This window comes from Pongo pygmaeus, chromosome 1, assembly GCF_028885625.2.
Source record: "Pongo pygmaeus isolate AG05252 chromosome 1, NHGRI_mPonPyg2-v2.0_pri, whole genome shotgun sequence".
Lineage (NCBI taxonomy): Eukaryota > Metazoa > Chordata > Mammalia > Primates > Hominidae > Pongo > Pongo pygmaeus.
In genome coordinates, this window is record NC_072373.2 from 75,272,758 (window position 1) to 75,288,999 (window position 16,242).

Here is a 16,242-nt window from a genome sequence, read left to right on the forward strand (position 1 = left end):
TAATTATGCAAATTTAATCACCCATTTTACTTTGTAGGAATTATATATGCCTTAACATTTTCATTCCTCAGAAATAATAAAATTACAATTAAAATAGTTTTTACTGAAAATTCAAATACAACTTTTTGGTCAGTGAGTATTTATGGCTTAATGTCACAAGCAAAAACAAAAGGAAGAAAACTGTAACTATTTTTAGTAGAAACTACTTTCTATTTTGGCTTAGTGAAAGATGGGAGTCACTCTACCTCACAAAGCAGTAAGTCAATGATGTGGAACACCATGCAGAGTGGGAACTTGGCAGTAAAAAGAGTGAGAAACCACTGGGATGCATACATATGAGCTTCCAGGTTCAGATCAGAAAAATGACTATGCAGGTCCGGTAGCTGTTCCTAAAAGTCAAAGCGGAAAATTTAGGAGCAATGAGAAGCTTGCAGCAGAACAATGAAGTTCCTGCCACAACTGCAACTTACAAACAGCTTTCTATGATCGCTGTAACTCTATTCTAGTATTGGTTGTCTTTTATATAACTGCACAGAAGTGATGACAGCAGATGAGAATTAGGGATATGACAGATAATTGAGGAAAATAAAAACAGACTTATTATAAACAACTAAGAAAGACCATCTCTTGCTCACATGACTGTTCTTGATTCTTGCAAAATTCTCATTCTACCAGAGCATCTGTAGTCTAATGAGTATCCTGACTCCAGGGTCAAGTCATAACATCCCCATTCAGGGTTAAATTTTTTTTTTTTTTTTTTTTTTTTTTTTTTGAGATAAGAGTCTTGCTCTGTCTTCCAGGCTGGAGTACAGTGGCACGATCCTGGCTCACTGCAACCTCTGCCTCCCAGGTTCAAGCCATTTTCCTGCCTCAGCCTTCCGAGTAGCTGAGATTACAGGCACCCTCCACCAGGCCTGATTATTTTTTGTATTTTTTACTAGAGACAGTGTTTCACCATATTAGCCTGGCTGGTCTCGAACTCCTGACCTCAAGTAATCTGCCAGACTTGGCCTCCCAAAGTGCTGGGATTACAGGTGTGAGCCACTGTACCCGGCCCAGGGTTCAATTCTTAACTAGCTAGAAAAGAAATGTATCTTCTCTTTGGAAATCATCTAATGCCAACATTATCTGGGGTCTATGATGTTTCAGTATATTTTTTGAACACTTAGAAAATTCCAAGCTACGACAAACTATTTAGAAATCTGTCTTCAACATATTAAAAATGGCAAAGCAAAGAAATTGTGCAAAGGTATAACATATAAAATTGGATATCTCCTAAAAATGCCTTTATGGTAACTTTATTTTCTTCTCCCAATTTAAACAAGCAAATGGTTTTCAAAAGCATGAACAGCAAGGTACAAAGTACTAGCATAGCTATTACCATAACTGAAAGACAAAAGCCACCTTCATTTTGTTTTCATAAATAGACCACAAAAAGAAGAATAAAAAACAAAATAAGCCATTTCTTGAACTACATGCTCTCTTTGAAAAATAGCCAAATGTGTCCATTAGGTACTTCAAATGGAATGTCCAAATGCTCATTCAGTTAACTGAAAAAAAAGTGCTAATAGAAAAATGTGGTTGAGGTTCTTCATAGTACCACAAATTTGTTATTTATTAGGTATATTTACTTGCTTCTCAAAGCCCTTAGGAATACTGACCTTTGAAAATATATGAACTTTTTTGTAAATAAAAGGCAAAAAGCGAGTAATCCCAAATATTTACTTGGTAGAATTAAATCGTTAAAAAGGAGCTTATTGCTGTTAATATCCATACTTATCAGATTCTTCTCCACAGTCTTTTTCCTCCTTAATGCCCATTTGTCATTGTACTTATGACTCGTTTTACATCCCTCCCTCCTTTTACTTCTTTTCAATTTTAAAGCCTTCTACCCTCCTACATTCCCTTCTCCCAATAAATTGTTCCTTTAACCTCACTGCAAATTCATCTTCTACTGCCCTGTTCTTCTAATCTTTCAGTCTCCTATTGGCTTCACTTCCCTCTTTAGACACCTGCGGATCCCATGGCAGTTCATATCAATGAGCTCCCACTAGCATCTTCTGCTCTCACATTCCATGAACCTCCTTCCTCAACCATTTTACCCTTCCCCAATATGGAATCAAATCCATCCATGTACTTACTTCACATTTCTCTTGGATTCCCAAAACCCCTTTTAGACAAAGTCACATAAACATACCACATAGACCCATTATAAATTTAAGATTATCTACTTCGGGTGGAACTCCAAAGCTAGTTAAAAATTCCTTTTGTCAGCTCTGGTCAATCACTTTGCCTGTGGTCACAATCTTTTTTACCATGTAATATTTGGTATACACAAAAGGATGCATGTTTCTCACACACATTTATAAATATGTATTATAAAGCACAACAACAACATTGAGATTAGGAATTATATTTAAAAAATTTTAAATATATTCCTACAGTATTTTAGGTATGTTTTATTCTCTTATGAATATCTTTCTGGCTTTTCTAAGTGTTCTATGTGGACCCAAATAAGGAAGTGGTGCTAATTAGTATGGAGAAAGCTCTTAGGTATTTCAATTTTTACTCTGTGAATATCTTCATTCCTCCACAAACAATACTTGGCAATCTCTTAATGATTAAACTCATTAGATTCTCACTTCAAAGTATATTTAACTTGAACATTTAAAATGTGAGATATTTTTAAAATAGTAAAATGGCTAAATAAACATATGATAGACCAATGTAGATGTTGGTCTGAAACTAAATCCATTTACATTTTCTATAATATTCCATTAAACTTCTATAATTCATTATTGCTTACCAACTCTATTAGGCTTTTTCTATGACTCAACAAATCCCTGAGTGATAAAAGTTCCTAATTTTTATTTACCTGCATTAGTCTCTCCAACTGGTAGAATTTGCAATGAAGATCTTCAAAGTTGTTTTTGTAGAGGTCTCTCAAACCATAGTCATACATGATTTTCACCAAAACACAGAATGCTTGTTCCTCTGGCATCTACAGAAAAATATATACATATACAATATAAATAAGTGGCATTTTGCCAGAATGTCAAAAAAGTTCCTTCATGTTATTAGTCCTCTGCATAAGTAGCTGAAGGCCTGGAGCGAATGAAGTCCTTCAGTGCCAGTCTTTGGCAGAGTGACATGACCTCCTTGAGATGAATTATCCTCTTTTGTTCATTTTAATCATGTTGTCATTCATTCATTAAGCTATCTTTAAAAATAGGCAATACACTCATGATTAAAAAACCAAAGCACACTTTGGGAGGCCAAGGCAGGCGGATCACTTAAGCCCAGGAGTTTGAGACCAGCCTGACCAACATGGCAAGACCCTGTCTCTACAAAGAATAAAAAAATTAGCCGGGTGTGGCAACATGAGCGTGTAGTCCAGCTACTTGGGAGGATGAGGTGGAAGGATCGCTTGAGCCTGGGAGGCGGAGGCTGCAGTGAGCAAAATCACATCACTGCATTATAGCATGGGCGACAGAGCGAGACTCTGTCTTAAAAAAAAAAAAAAGAAATCAAAACAATGTAATAAAAGGATCTAAAGGTAAAAGTCTCATTCCTCCCTATCATTATATATAAACTAATCCCCGGTACCTACACCCCCCAACCTCTTTTGCATAGCCTCATATCTACTCTTAATGATTTCTCCTGTATTCTGCCACTGATTATCTATGCAAATAAAATTATTACATTTTTAATTTTATTTTGTCCCATCCCACATAAAAGATAATATTCTATATACATTGTTATACATCTTGATTTTTTTCCTTAATAATATATGTGGGAAATCCTTCTATCTCAGTATATAAAGAGTTGTCTGTTTATTTTTTTAAAAGCAATTACACAGTATTCCATTATATAAAAGTACTATAGCTCATTTAACCAGTTTCCTATTGATACTTGAGATGTTCCTAATTTTTTAATCATATAAAGCTTCAATAAACCTTGTATATGCACCATTTTGTACATATGCAAAAATGGGGTGGGGTAGAGCACATTCCCAAAAGGGGGAATGCTGGGTGAAAAAATAAATGCATTTTAAATTTTGGTAAATAGTGTGAGACTATCCTCCCTCAGTTTTCTTGATGTTGCTACTTTCTGTAAAATACAGTTTTCAGGGAAATGGCCAGTAAACTCTAACATATTAGCTTTCTCAGAGGTATTTTTATCTGAACAGGGAATAAAGTCTGAAGTCAAAGGAACAAACCTCTAAACAATGGTATCAACAGGTGAAAGAATATGGAAAGGGACATATCTAATATTCTAGAAATTATACCAAGCATACAGAAAAAGCTGTACTTACTCAGTGTCCTAGGATGTAACTATTACATAAACATCTACTTTAAATATTACTTACTTGAAAATTTACATTTGGTTGATTATAGTATTTCATACATTTGTTAGACTAACTTCATACTTCAATAAGTGAATCAAGTAGAGCTCCATTTATCCACTTAGAAATGGAGTTGTTCAAGATTTTATACAAATCAGCCACTTCTATTTTCTAATTATAAACCATAAAATACCCAAATTTGTTAAATAACATCTCCTGAAGTTAAATAAATACACTATAGTGTTTTCATTTTGATTCTTTAAATATTTGCTTATTTTCTTTTTACCTATGAGTTGTTTGAGACCTTCTCAAAATTTCTGGCCACTGACCTCAGCTATTCAAGTTAGCAACTATTTTTCAGCTTCCATTTGGTTATTTAGGATACAATTACACTGTATTCTTTACTCCTTTGTCACCAAAGCCTCAAGTGACACTAACTTGAACATATATCGCCAAGAATACTTCTCTTACCAAGGTGTAAGCCTCTTCGTCTTCCTCTCAGATCTCTACTCAAATGGCTATACAAAACAGCTGCATGTTAAGATAACTGTAGCCAGGCCAGTCGCAGTGGCTCACGCCTGTAATCCCAGCACTTTGGGATGCCAAGGCGGGTGGATTACCTGAGGTCAGGAGTTCGAGACTAGCCTGGCCAACATGACAAAACCCCGTCTCTACTAAAAATACAAAATAGCTGGGCATGTTGGTGCGTACATGTAATCCTAGGTACTGGGGAAGCTGAGGCAGAAGAATTGCTTGAACCTGGGAGGTGGAGGTTGCAGTGAGCTGAGATCACACCACTGCACTCCAGCCTGGAGTTTTGAGACTCTATCTCAAAAGAGAGAGAGAAAAAAAAAAAAGATAACTGAACTGTAGCCAGTCCTACAGATACAAATTCACTTAAGTCTCTCTCTTTCTAAGTAAATGACAATTAGTTGAATGTCTTACCATCTGATATCTTATAAAGGGACTATGTTTTTATTTCTTTGAATGTGGTAAAATCATTAGGGCAAATAAAAGGTTTATGTGCCTTTTGGTATTCATACGTATAGTCACTGAACAGATGAGGTGCAGGCCCTGTTCTAGGCTTTAGGGATACAGAGATAAAGGTATAGTGCCTCCCTAGGGGAAGAGTAAACAGGCAACTCTACTTGAGTTTCGTAAGGATGCAGAAGTCCTAGACTAGGGAATGTTGGGTGTTGGAAGTAAAGGTAAACATCAGAGACAATTTTGGAGGAGGCAGAGCTACATGGCCAAATAGCAATCATCCTTCAGCAATCATCTTCCCTCAAGAACACCAAATTGAACAACTATCCACGCAAGAAACACCTTCATAAAAACAAAAAATCAGGTGAGCAATCACAGTACCTGGTTTTAACATGATATCAAGGAAGAAGGCATGGAAAAGGGTAGAAAAAACAGTCTTACATTGTCTACATCACACCTATCCTATCCCCCCAGCACTGTGTAGAGAAAGAATCCATGCACTTGGGAAAGGGAGAGAGCAGGGATTGTGGGACTTTGCATTGGTACTCAGTGCTGCCTTGTCACAGCAGAACACAACATAGGACAGAATTTAGCAAGCACCCAAGAAGGAAGGATTTAGACTGGCCCCAGCCAGAGGGGAAGCCCCCTGGTAGACTAAAGTGCCCTGGTGTCCTGAACAAATTTGAAAAGCAGTCTAGGCCACAAGTATTACAATCTTCCGGCAAGTCCTGGTGCTGTGCTGGGCTTGAAGCCAGTGGACTTGGGGTACATACGATCCAGTGAAACACCAGCTGGGGTAGCCAAGGGATCAAATAGAAACAACAACAAAAAAGTAAGAGTGGCTACACTTACACCCCTTCCCCAACTCCAGGCAGGGCAGCTTGGGAGACACTCCTTTTCTGCTTGTGGAAAAGAGAGGAAAGAGTAAAGAGGACTTCGTCTTACAACTTGAGTACCGGCTCAGCCACAGTAACATGAAGCAGAGTCCTGAATCCCCTGAGTCCAGACCCTAGCTCCTGAACAGCATTTCTAGATCCATCCAGGGCCAGAAGGAAACCTGCTACCCTGGATGGAAAGACCCTGGGGCCTTGCATAAACACCAGCAGTAGCCAGGCAGTAGTCGTCAGGTACCATGCTGGCTTCAGGTGTGACCAAGTGCAGTTGCAGCCATAGTAACCAGTCCCAGCTGTGGTGGCTAGTGCTTGTGTCACCCTGCTCCTCAACTCCAGGAAGCCCAGCATGAGGATAAAAAAACGCTATTTATTCAGGGGAAAGTGAGAGAAGAGAAAAAGAGATTTTAGGAATTCTCTCAGATCTTACCCAAGCCCACCAAGGCTATATCTCTGCGAGTCTGCAAAAATTGCAGCATTATTTGGCTTGGGGCATCCCCTAAAGCAGATATGGCTTCAGTGACTAAAGACTTAGATCACAACACTTAATTCCCTTTGGAAAGCCTTCTCAAGAAGGATGGGTATAAATAAGTCCAGACTATGAAGACTAGAATAAATACCTAACTTTTCAATGCCCAGATATCAATGAACATCCACAAGCATCAAGAATACCCAGGAAAACATGACGTCATCAAATGAACTAAACAAGATACCAGGGACCAATCCTGGAGTGAGAGATATGTGACATTTAAGAGAATTCAGAATAGCTACTTTGAGGAAACTCAATGACTTCAAGACAATACAGAGAAAAAATTCAGAAACCTATTAGATAAAGTTAACAAAGAGACTGAAATAATAAAAAATAATTAAGCAGAAATTCTGAAGCTAAAAAATTCAACTGACAAACTTAAAAATGTATCAGTCTCTCAACAGTAGATGATCAAGCAGAAGAATCAGTGAGCTTGAAGACAGGCTATATGAAAATACATAGTCAGAGGAGAAACAACAACAACAAAAAGAATAAAAAGACATTAGGCGTGCCTGCAAGATCTAGAAAATAGCCTCAAAAGGGCAAATCCATGAATTATTGAGCGTAAAGAGGAGGTAGGGGAAGAGATCAGAGTAGAATATCAGAAAATAAATGGACTGCAGTAGAAAAGTGATGTGTAACAGTAGAGCTGCAGCATACCATTATATACCATTTTTATCATACAGATAAAACAGACAATGTAAATAGTTCAAGAGCACAGACAACAATAAAAAGTGGTAACATAACTATAAAGTGATGAATTTTGGGTACTTATTAGTTTTGTTTTCAATGTGAGTTATTTAACTGTAAGTTTTTATCATTTAATTTTTAACAATGGCTGTGCTTAACAACTGGTTCACAGAATTCCTGAAAATTTAACAATTGGCCGTCAAAAGCTGGTATGATCTGGATGTAGCACAGCACTGATATGACCATGATAAAGAGTTAGGAATGTATTCTAAGTGCAGTGGGAAATCAGTGAAGAGTTTACAGCAGTGGATCTGATTTTTATTTTTAGTAAGGTCACGCAGCTGCTACCAATTCCTCATTAGTTCCCAATACTGAGGGACAACTATATTTTGGTTTACTAAGAATCTATCACTTTTCTTTTGTATAAAGGTATAATCTACAAGAACCTATATTCAATCATTCCCCTCAAAACTTTGCCCAGAAACAGATCATGAATACGCAAAAGGCGCTGCAGGGGAAAAACATGATTTTGGAATTATACCAATAGATGTTAATTTCACGTAAGGTTTTAATTACTCGCTGGGTGAGCTTGACCAGGCAACCTCTTTTAATGCCTAGGATTTTTTTTACTTCTAAAAAATTGGAAATAATAATACCTATGTCATAGGGATGCTACAAGTATTAAATGAAATATATTTAAGAGACAACATATGCATATTGTTGGCAATCACTAAATGTAAATTTCTCTTATCTTTCCTTCCTTAAAGACAGAGACTCTGTCTTATACATTGACAATTACCAAAGTGCTTTATACAAGGATACTCAAAAGAATAAACAGATGCATAGGTAAAATTTTTACTCTAAGATCTTTCTGTTTAAATTATTTGCTGGAATTTAAGTTCTTAACACGAAGTAGCAAACATGTGCTGCTTTTCATATTAAATGACAGCATTTCTTGTGTATCACTAGGAAGAATGTCCCCCTCCTCCTCCCCACGCTTTTTATGACTCAGACAGACTGCACTTTCAAGGTTCTCCACATAGTTTTGTATACAAGCTCAGAGGGAATAACTGGGTTGGGGTATACTCTATAGCACAGCTCTGCCTTTAAAATATTACTGATCTTTTAAAACTGATCATAAGTGGCACTTTCTTATTTCCTTTTAACGTGAGGAGACCCCTGCTTTCTCTGAATACAAAAACCCTTTGTTGCGTACCATTACAGTTATTTGAGCACTTCTAACTTCTAAACACTACTTTAATGTTGTACCCGCCGCTCCACAACTCTTAGTATAGAACCTTCAATAAATATCAAGTGTTAAATATTTCTTTAAGATAAACTAGCAAAATTCTGAATATATCTGCCTTTTTAATGAAGTCATACCACACAAGTAAGGCAATTCGTTGGTAACTGCCAACAAAAATGTAGAAGGAAACTATTGGTGTGAAGGCTAGAAGCAAGGGGCAGCCAAATGCAACTATATTAGCACTTGATTTCCTGTAATTCTGTTCCAAATGCTAAATATAAAAAGCTCTTATATTATCTATATTTTGTGTTGACTATTCAGCTTATCCCTCAATCGGCATAAAGAAAATCAACCAAGATGTGAGATGCAATGCTACGTTGTACTGTCAAACTTCACCTTAGTACATGCAGTTCCTCCACTAGGTAGTACCATGTTACCTACCTACTTTAAAAAAAAGCACTAAGCCGGGGAGGAGCCAAGATGGCTGAATAGGAACAGCTCCGGTCTACAGCTCCCAGCGTGAGTGATGCAGAAGATGGGTGATTTCTGCATTTCCATCTGAGGTACAGGGTTCATCTCACTAGGGAGTGCCAGACAGTGGGCACGGGTCAGTAGGTGCAGCGCACCGTGTGCCAGCCGAAGCAGGGCGAGGTATTGCCTCACTCTGGAAGCGCAAGGGATCAGGGAGTTCCTTTTCCTGGTCAAGGAAAGGGGTGACAGACGCCACTTGGAAAATCGGGCCACTCCCACCCGAATACTGCGCTTTTCTGATGGGCTTAGGAAATGGTACACCAGGAGATTACATCCCTCACCTGGCTCGGAGGGTCCTACACCCACGGAGTCTCGCTGATTGCTAGCACAGCAGTCTTAGATCAAACTGCAAGGCAGCAGAGAGGCTCGGGGAGGGGCGCCCGCCATTGCCCAGGCTTGATTAGGTAAACAAAGCAGCCAGGAAGCTCGAACTGGGTGGTGCCCACCACAGCTCAAGGAGGCCTGCCTGCCTCTGTAGGCTCCACCTCTGGGGGCAGGGCACAGACAAACAAAAAGACAGCAGTAACCTCTGCAGACTTAAATGTCCCTGTCTGACAGCTTTGAGGAGAGCAGTGGTTCTCCCAGCACGCAGCTGCAGATCTGAGAACGGGCAGACTGCCTCCTCAAGTGGGTCCCTGACCCCTGACCCCCGAGCAGCATAACTGGGAGGCACCACCCAGTAGGGGCAGACTGACACCTCACATGGCCGGGTACTCCTCTCAGACAAAACTACCAGAGGAACAATCAGACAGCAGCATTCGCAGATCACGAAAATCCGCAGTTCTGCAGACACCGCTGCTGATACCCAGGCAAACAGGGTCTGGAGTGGACCTCTAGCAAATTCCAACAGACCTGCAGCTGAGGGTCCTGTCTGTTAGAAGGAAAACTAACAAACAGAAAGGACATCCACACCAAAAACCCATCTGTACATCACCATCATCAAAGACCAAAAGTAGATAAAACCACAAAGATGGGGAAAAAACAGAGCAGAAAAACTGGAAACTCTAAAAAGCAGAGCGCCTCTCCTCCTCCAAAGGAACGCAGTTCCTCACCAGCAACGGAACAAACCTGGACAGAGAATGACTTTGACTAGTTCAGAGAAGAAGGCTTCAGACGATCAAACTACTCTGAGCTACAGGAGGAAATTCAAACCAAAGGCAAAGAAGTTGAAAACTTTGAAAAAAATTTAGAAGAATGTATAACTAGAATAACCAATACAGAGAAGTGCTTAAAGGAGCTGATGGAGCTGAAAGCCAAGGCTCGAGAACTAAGTGAAGAATGCAGAAGCCTCAGGAGCCAATGCAATCAACTAGAAGAAAGGGTATCAGTGATGGAAGATGAAATGAATGAAATGAAGCCAGAAGGGAAGTTTAGAGAAAAAAGAATAAAAAGAAATGAACAAAGCCTCCAAGAAATATGGGACTATGTGAAAAGACCAAATCTGCGTCTGACTGGTGTACCTGAAAGTGACAGAGAGAATGGAACCATGTTGGAAAACACTCTGCAGGATATTATCCAGGAGAACTTCCCCAATCTAGCAAGGCAGGCCAACATTCAGATTCAGGAAATACAGAGAACGCCACAAAGATACTCCTCGAGAAGAGCAACTCCAAGACACATCATTGTCAGATTCACCAAAGTTGAAATGAAGGAAAAAATGTTAAGGGCAGCCAGAGGGAAAGGTCGGATTACCCACAAAGGGAAGCCCATCGGACTAACAGCAGATCTCTCGGCAGAAACTCTACAAGCCAGAAGAGAGTGGGGGCCAATATTCAACATTCTTAAAGAAAAGAATTTTCAACCCAGAATTCATTATCCAGCCAAACTAAGCTTCATAAGTGAAGGAGAAATAAAATACTTTACAGACAAGCAAATGCTGAGAGATTTTGTCACCACCAGGCCTGCCCTAAAAGAGCTCCCAAAGGAAGCACTAAACATGGAAAGGCACAACCGCCAGCCACTGCAAAATCATGCCAAAATGTAAAGATCATTGAGACTAAGAAGAAACTGCATCAACTAATGAGCAAAATAACCAGCTAACATCATAATGACAGGATCAAATTCACACATAACAATATTAACTTTAAATGTAAATGGACTAAATGCTCCAACTAAAAGACACAGACTGCCAAATTGGATAAACAGTCAAGACTCATCAGTGTGCTGTATTCAGGAAACCCATCTCACATGCAGAGACACACATAGGCTCAAAATAAAAGGATGGAGGAAGATCTACCAAGCAAATGGAAAACAAAAAAAGGCAGGGGTTGCAATCCTAGTCTCTGATAAAACAGACTTTAAACCAACAAAGATCAAAAGAGACAAAGAAGGCCATTACATAATGGTAAAGGGATCAATTCAACAAGAAGAGCTAACTATCCTAAATATATATGCACCCAATACAGGAGCACCCAGATTCATAAAGCAAGTCCTGAGTGACCTACAAAGAGACTTAGACTCCCACACAATGATAATTGGAAACTTTAACACCCCACTGTCAACATTAGACAGATCAAGGAGACAGAAAGTTAACAAGGATACCCAGGAATTGAACTCAGCTCTGCACCAAGCAGACCTAATAGACATCTACAGAACTCTCCACCCCAAATCAACAGAATATACATTTTTTTCAGCACCACAACACACCTATTCCAAAATTGACCACATAGTTGGAAGTAAAGCTCTCCTCAGCAAATGTAAAAGAACAGAAATTATAACAAACTGTTTCTCAGACCACAGTGCAATCAAACTAGAACTCAGGATTAAGAAACTCACTCAAAATCGCTCAGCTACATGGAAACTGAACAACCTGCTCCTGAATGACTACTGGGTACATAATGAAATGAAGGCAGAAATAAAGATGTTCTTTGAAACCAATGAGAACAAAGACACAACATACCAGAATCTCTGGGACACATTCAAAGCAGTGTGTAGAGGGAAATTTATAGCCCTAAATGCCCACAAGAGAAAGCAGGAAAGATCCAAAATTCACACCCTAACATCACAACTAAAAGAACTAGAAAAGCAAGAGCAAACACATTCAAAAGCTAGCAGAAGGCAAAAAGTAACTAAGATCAGAGCAGAACTGAAGGAAATAGAGACACAAAAAACCCTTCAAAAAATCAATGAATCCAGGAGCTGGTTCTTTGAAAAGATCAACAAAATTGATAGACCGCTAGCAAGACTAATAAAGAAAAAAAGAGAGAAGAATCAAATAGATGCAATAAAAAATGATAAAGGTAATATCACCACCGATCCCACAGAAATACAAACTACCATCAGAGAATACTACAAACCCTTCTATGCAAATAAACTAGAAAATCTAGAAGAAATGGATAAATTCCTCGACACATACACTCTCCCAAGACTAAACCAGGATGAAGTTGAATCTCTGAATAGACCAATAACAGGATCTGAAATTGTGGCAATAATCAATAGCTTACCAACCAAAAAGAGTCCAGGACCAGATAGATTCACAGCCGAATTCTATCAGAGGTACAAGGAGGAACTGGTACCATTCCTTCTGAAACTACTCCAATCAATAGAAAAAGAGGGAATCCTCCCTAACTCATTTTATGAGGCCAGCATCATCCTGATACCAAAGCCGGGCAGAGACACAACCAAAAAAGAGAATTTTAGACCAATATCCTTGATGAACACTGATGCAAAAATCCTCAATAAAATACTGGCAAATCAAATCCAGCAGCACATCAAAAAGCTTATCCACCATGATCAAGTGGGCTTCATCCCTGGGATGCAAGGCTGGTTCAATATACGCAAATCAATAAATGTAATCCAGCATATAAACAGAACCAAAGACAAAAACCACATGATTATCTCAATAGATGCAGAAAAGGCCTTTGACAAAATTCAACAACCCTTCATGCTAAAAACTCTCAATAAATTACGTATTGATGGGACGTATCTCAAAATAATAAGAGCTATCTATGACAAACCCACAGCCAATATCATACTGAATGGGCAAAAACTGGAAGCATTCCCTTTGAAAACTGTCACAAGACAGGGATGCCCTCTCTCACCACTCCTATTCAACATAGTGTTGGAAGTTCTGGCCAGGGCAATTAGGCAGGAGAAGGAAATAAAGGGTATTCAATTAGGAAAAGAGGAAGTCAAACTGTCCCTGTTTGCAGATGACATGATTGTATATCTAGAAAACCCCATCGTCTCAGCCCAAAATCTCCTTAAGCTGATAAGCAACTTCAGCAAAGTCTCAGAACACAAAATCAGTGTACAAAAATCACAAGCATTCTTATACACCAATAACAAACAGAGAGCCAAATCATGAGTGAACTCCCATTCACAATTGCTTCAAAGAAAATAAAATACTTAGGAATCCAACTTACAAGGGACGTGAAGGACCTCTTCAAGGAGAACTACAAACCACTGCTCAATGAAATAAAAGAGGATACAAACAAATGGAAGAACATTCCATGCTCATGGGTAGGAAGAATCAACATCGTGAAAATGGCCATACTGCCCAAGGTAATTTATAGATTCAATGCCATCCCCATCAAGCTACCAATGACTTTCTTCACAGAATTGGAAAAAACTACTTTGAAGTTCATATGGAACCACAAAAGAGCCCACATCGCCAAGTCAATTCTAAGCCAAAAGAACAAAGCTGGAGACATCACGCTACCTGACTTCAAACTATACCACAAGGCTACAGTAACCAAAACAGCATGCTACTGGTACCAAAACAGAGATATAGATCAACGGAACACAACAGAGCCCTCAGAAATAATGCCGCATATCTACAACTATCTGATCTTTGACAAACCTGAGAAAAACAAGCAATGGGGAAAGGATTCCCTATTTAATAAATGGTGCTGGGAAAACTGGCTAGCCATATGTAGACAGCTGAAACTGGATCCCCTCCTTACACCTTATACAAAAATTAATTCAAGATGGATTAAAGACTTAAATGTTAGACCCAAAACCATAAAAACCCTAGAAGAAAACCTAGGCATTACTGTTCAGGACATAGGCATGGGCAAGGAGTTCATGTCTAAAACACCAAAAGCAATGGCAACAAAAGCCAAAATTGACAAATGGGATCTAATTAAACTCAAGAGCTTCTGCACAGCAAAAGAAACTACCATCAGAGTGAACAGGCAACCTACAAAATGGGAGAAAATTTTCGCAACCTACTCATATGACAAAGGGCTAATATCCAGAATCTACAATGAACTCCAACAAATTTACAAGAAAAAAACAACCCCATCAAAAAGTGGGCAAATGATATGAACAGACACTTCTCAAAAGACATTTATGCAGCCAAAAGACACATGAAAAAATGCTCATCATCACTGGCCATCAGAGAAATGCAAATCAAAACCACAATGAGATACCATCTCACACCAGTTAGAATGGCAATCATTAAAAAGTCAGGAAACAACAGGTGCTGGAGAGGATGTGGAGAAATAGGAACACTTTTACACTGTTGGTGGGACCGTAAACTAGTTCAACCATTGTGGAAGTCAGTGTGGCGATTCCTCAGGGATCTAGAACTAGAAATACCATTTGACCCAGCCATCCCATTACTGGGTATATACCCAAAGGACTATAAATCCTGCTGGTATAAAGACACATGCACACGTATGTTTATTGCGGCACTATTCACAATAGCAAAGACTTGGAACCAACCCAAATGTCCCAACAATGATAGACTGGATTAAGAAAATGTGGCACATATACACCATGGAATACTATGCAGCCATAAAAAGTGATGAGTTCATGTCCTTTGTAGGGACATGGATGAAATTGGAAATCATCATTCTCAGTAAACTATCGCAAGGACAAAAAACCAAACACCGCATGTTCTCACTCATAGATGGGAATTGAACAATGAGAACACATGGACACAGGAAGGGGAACATCACACTCTGGGGACTGTTGTGGGGTGAGGGGAGTGGGGAGGGATAGCATTAGGAGATATACCTAATGCTACATGACGAGTTAACGGGTGCAGCACACCAGCATGGCACACGTATACATATGTAACTAACCTGCACACTGTGCACATGTACCCTAAAACTTAAAGTATAATAATAATTAAAAAAAAGAAAAAAAAGCACTAAAATTACTATTTAACTTATTACAATGATTAGTGCTTCATAGAATAAGATAATCCAATTTATCCAATTTATGCAATTGGTCTAAAGTTACCATAAAAATAAATAATTGAACAACACATCTTTAAATAAAATATTAAGGTGTTGGAATATGGTGGGTCTCTAAGACGGAATGTCCATTTTTGCTGTGTACAGAAACTTTATCACCAGTGTTATTTCATTAAGGAAAAGAGGGGATAAACATTAAAATATTATAATTTAAGATATCAAAATATCATCCATAGCTTTATGAAATACAAAACAAAAATACCTGCCTCACATGCATAACTGAGAATTGAGTGATGTAATCACTGTTTGGTAATAAATGTTGATAATGATCTGCCATCTCTACTAATTGTGATGATCACTGAATGGAGACAATCTCCAAGCCCTCACTACTTCTCTCCACAATAAAGTATAAAACAAAGCAGTGCTAAGTATTTTAAGTCTTTAAGATGCACCTGAAATCACTTACATCAAGGTATTTTTTGAAGTAAAACTACATTTTGATAATTTAAAGTAATCCCCATAGTTAGTGTAAAACTAAATTTCCTACTTCACATGATGAGTTTCACATCTTTTCGGAATGATCTACCTTTCTCTATGAAGGAGATGAACACTCTACTGATATTCCCAATTTTCTTCAACAAAAATGAATGGGCCCGGCATGGTGGCTCATGCCTGTAGTCCCAGCACTTTGGGCGGCTGTGTGTGATCACTTGAGATCAGGAGTTCGAGACCAGGCTGGCCCACATGGTGAAACATCATCTCTACTAAAAATACAAAAATTAGCCAGGCATAGTGGCATGTGCCTGTAATCCCAGCTACTCAGCAGGCTGAAGCAGGAGAATTCCTTGAACCCAGTAGAAGAGGCTACAGTGAGCCAACATCTC

The 16,242-nt window shown here is 38.8% G+C and overlaps 1 protein-coding gene across 11 annotated transcripts in view; it reads right to left on the reverse strand.

The window, feature by feature from the left end:
• Positions 1–16,242, reverse strand: part of RABGAP1L (RAB GTPase activating protein 1 like) — an 852,978-nt gene that overhangs the window by 299,547 nt on the left and 537,189 nt on the right. For all 11 annotated transcript variants that reach the window (XM_054449610.2, XM_054449637.2, XM_054449629.2 and 8 more), the window contains 2 exons: positions 2,876–3,001; positions 246–389 (listed from right to left, as the gene is read on the reverse strand). In XM_054449610.2, coding sequence (XP_054305585.1) covers positions 246–389; positions 2,876–3,001 — 270 coding nt within the window. The remainder of the gene's footprint in view (positions 1–245; positions 390–2,875; positions 3,002–16,242) is intronic.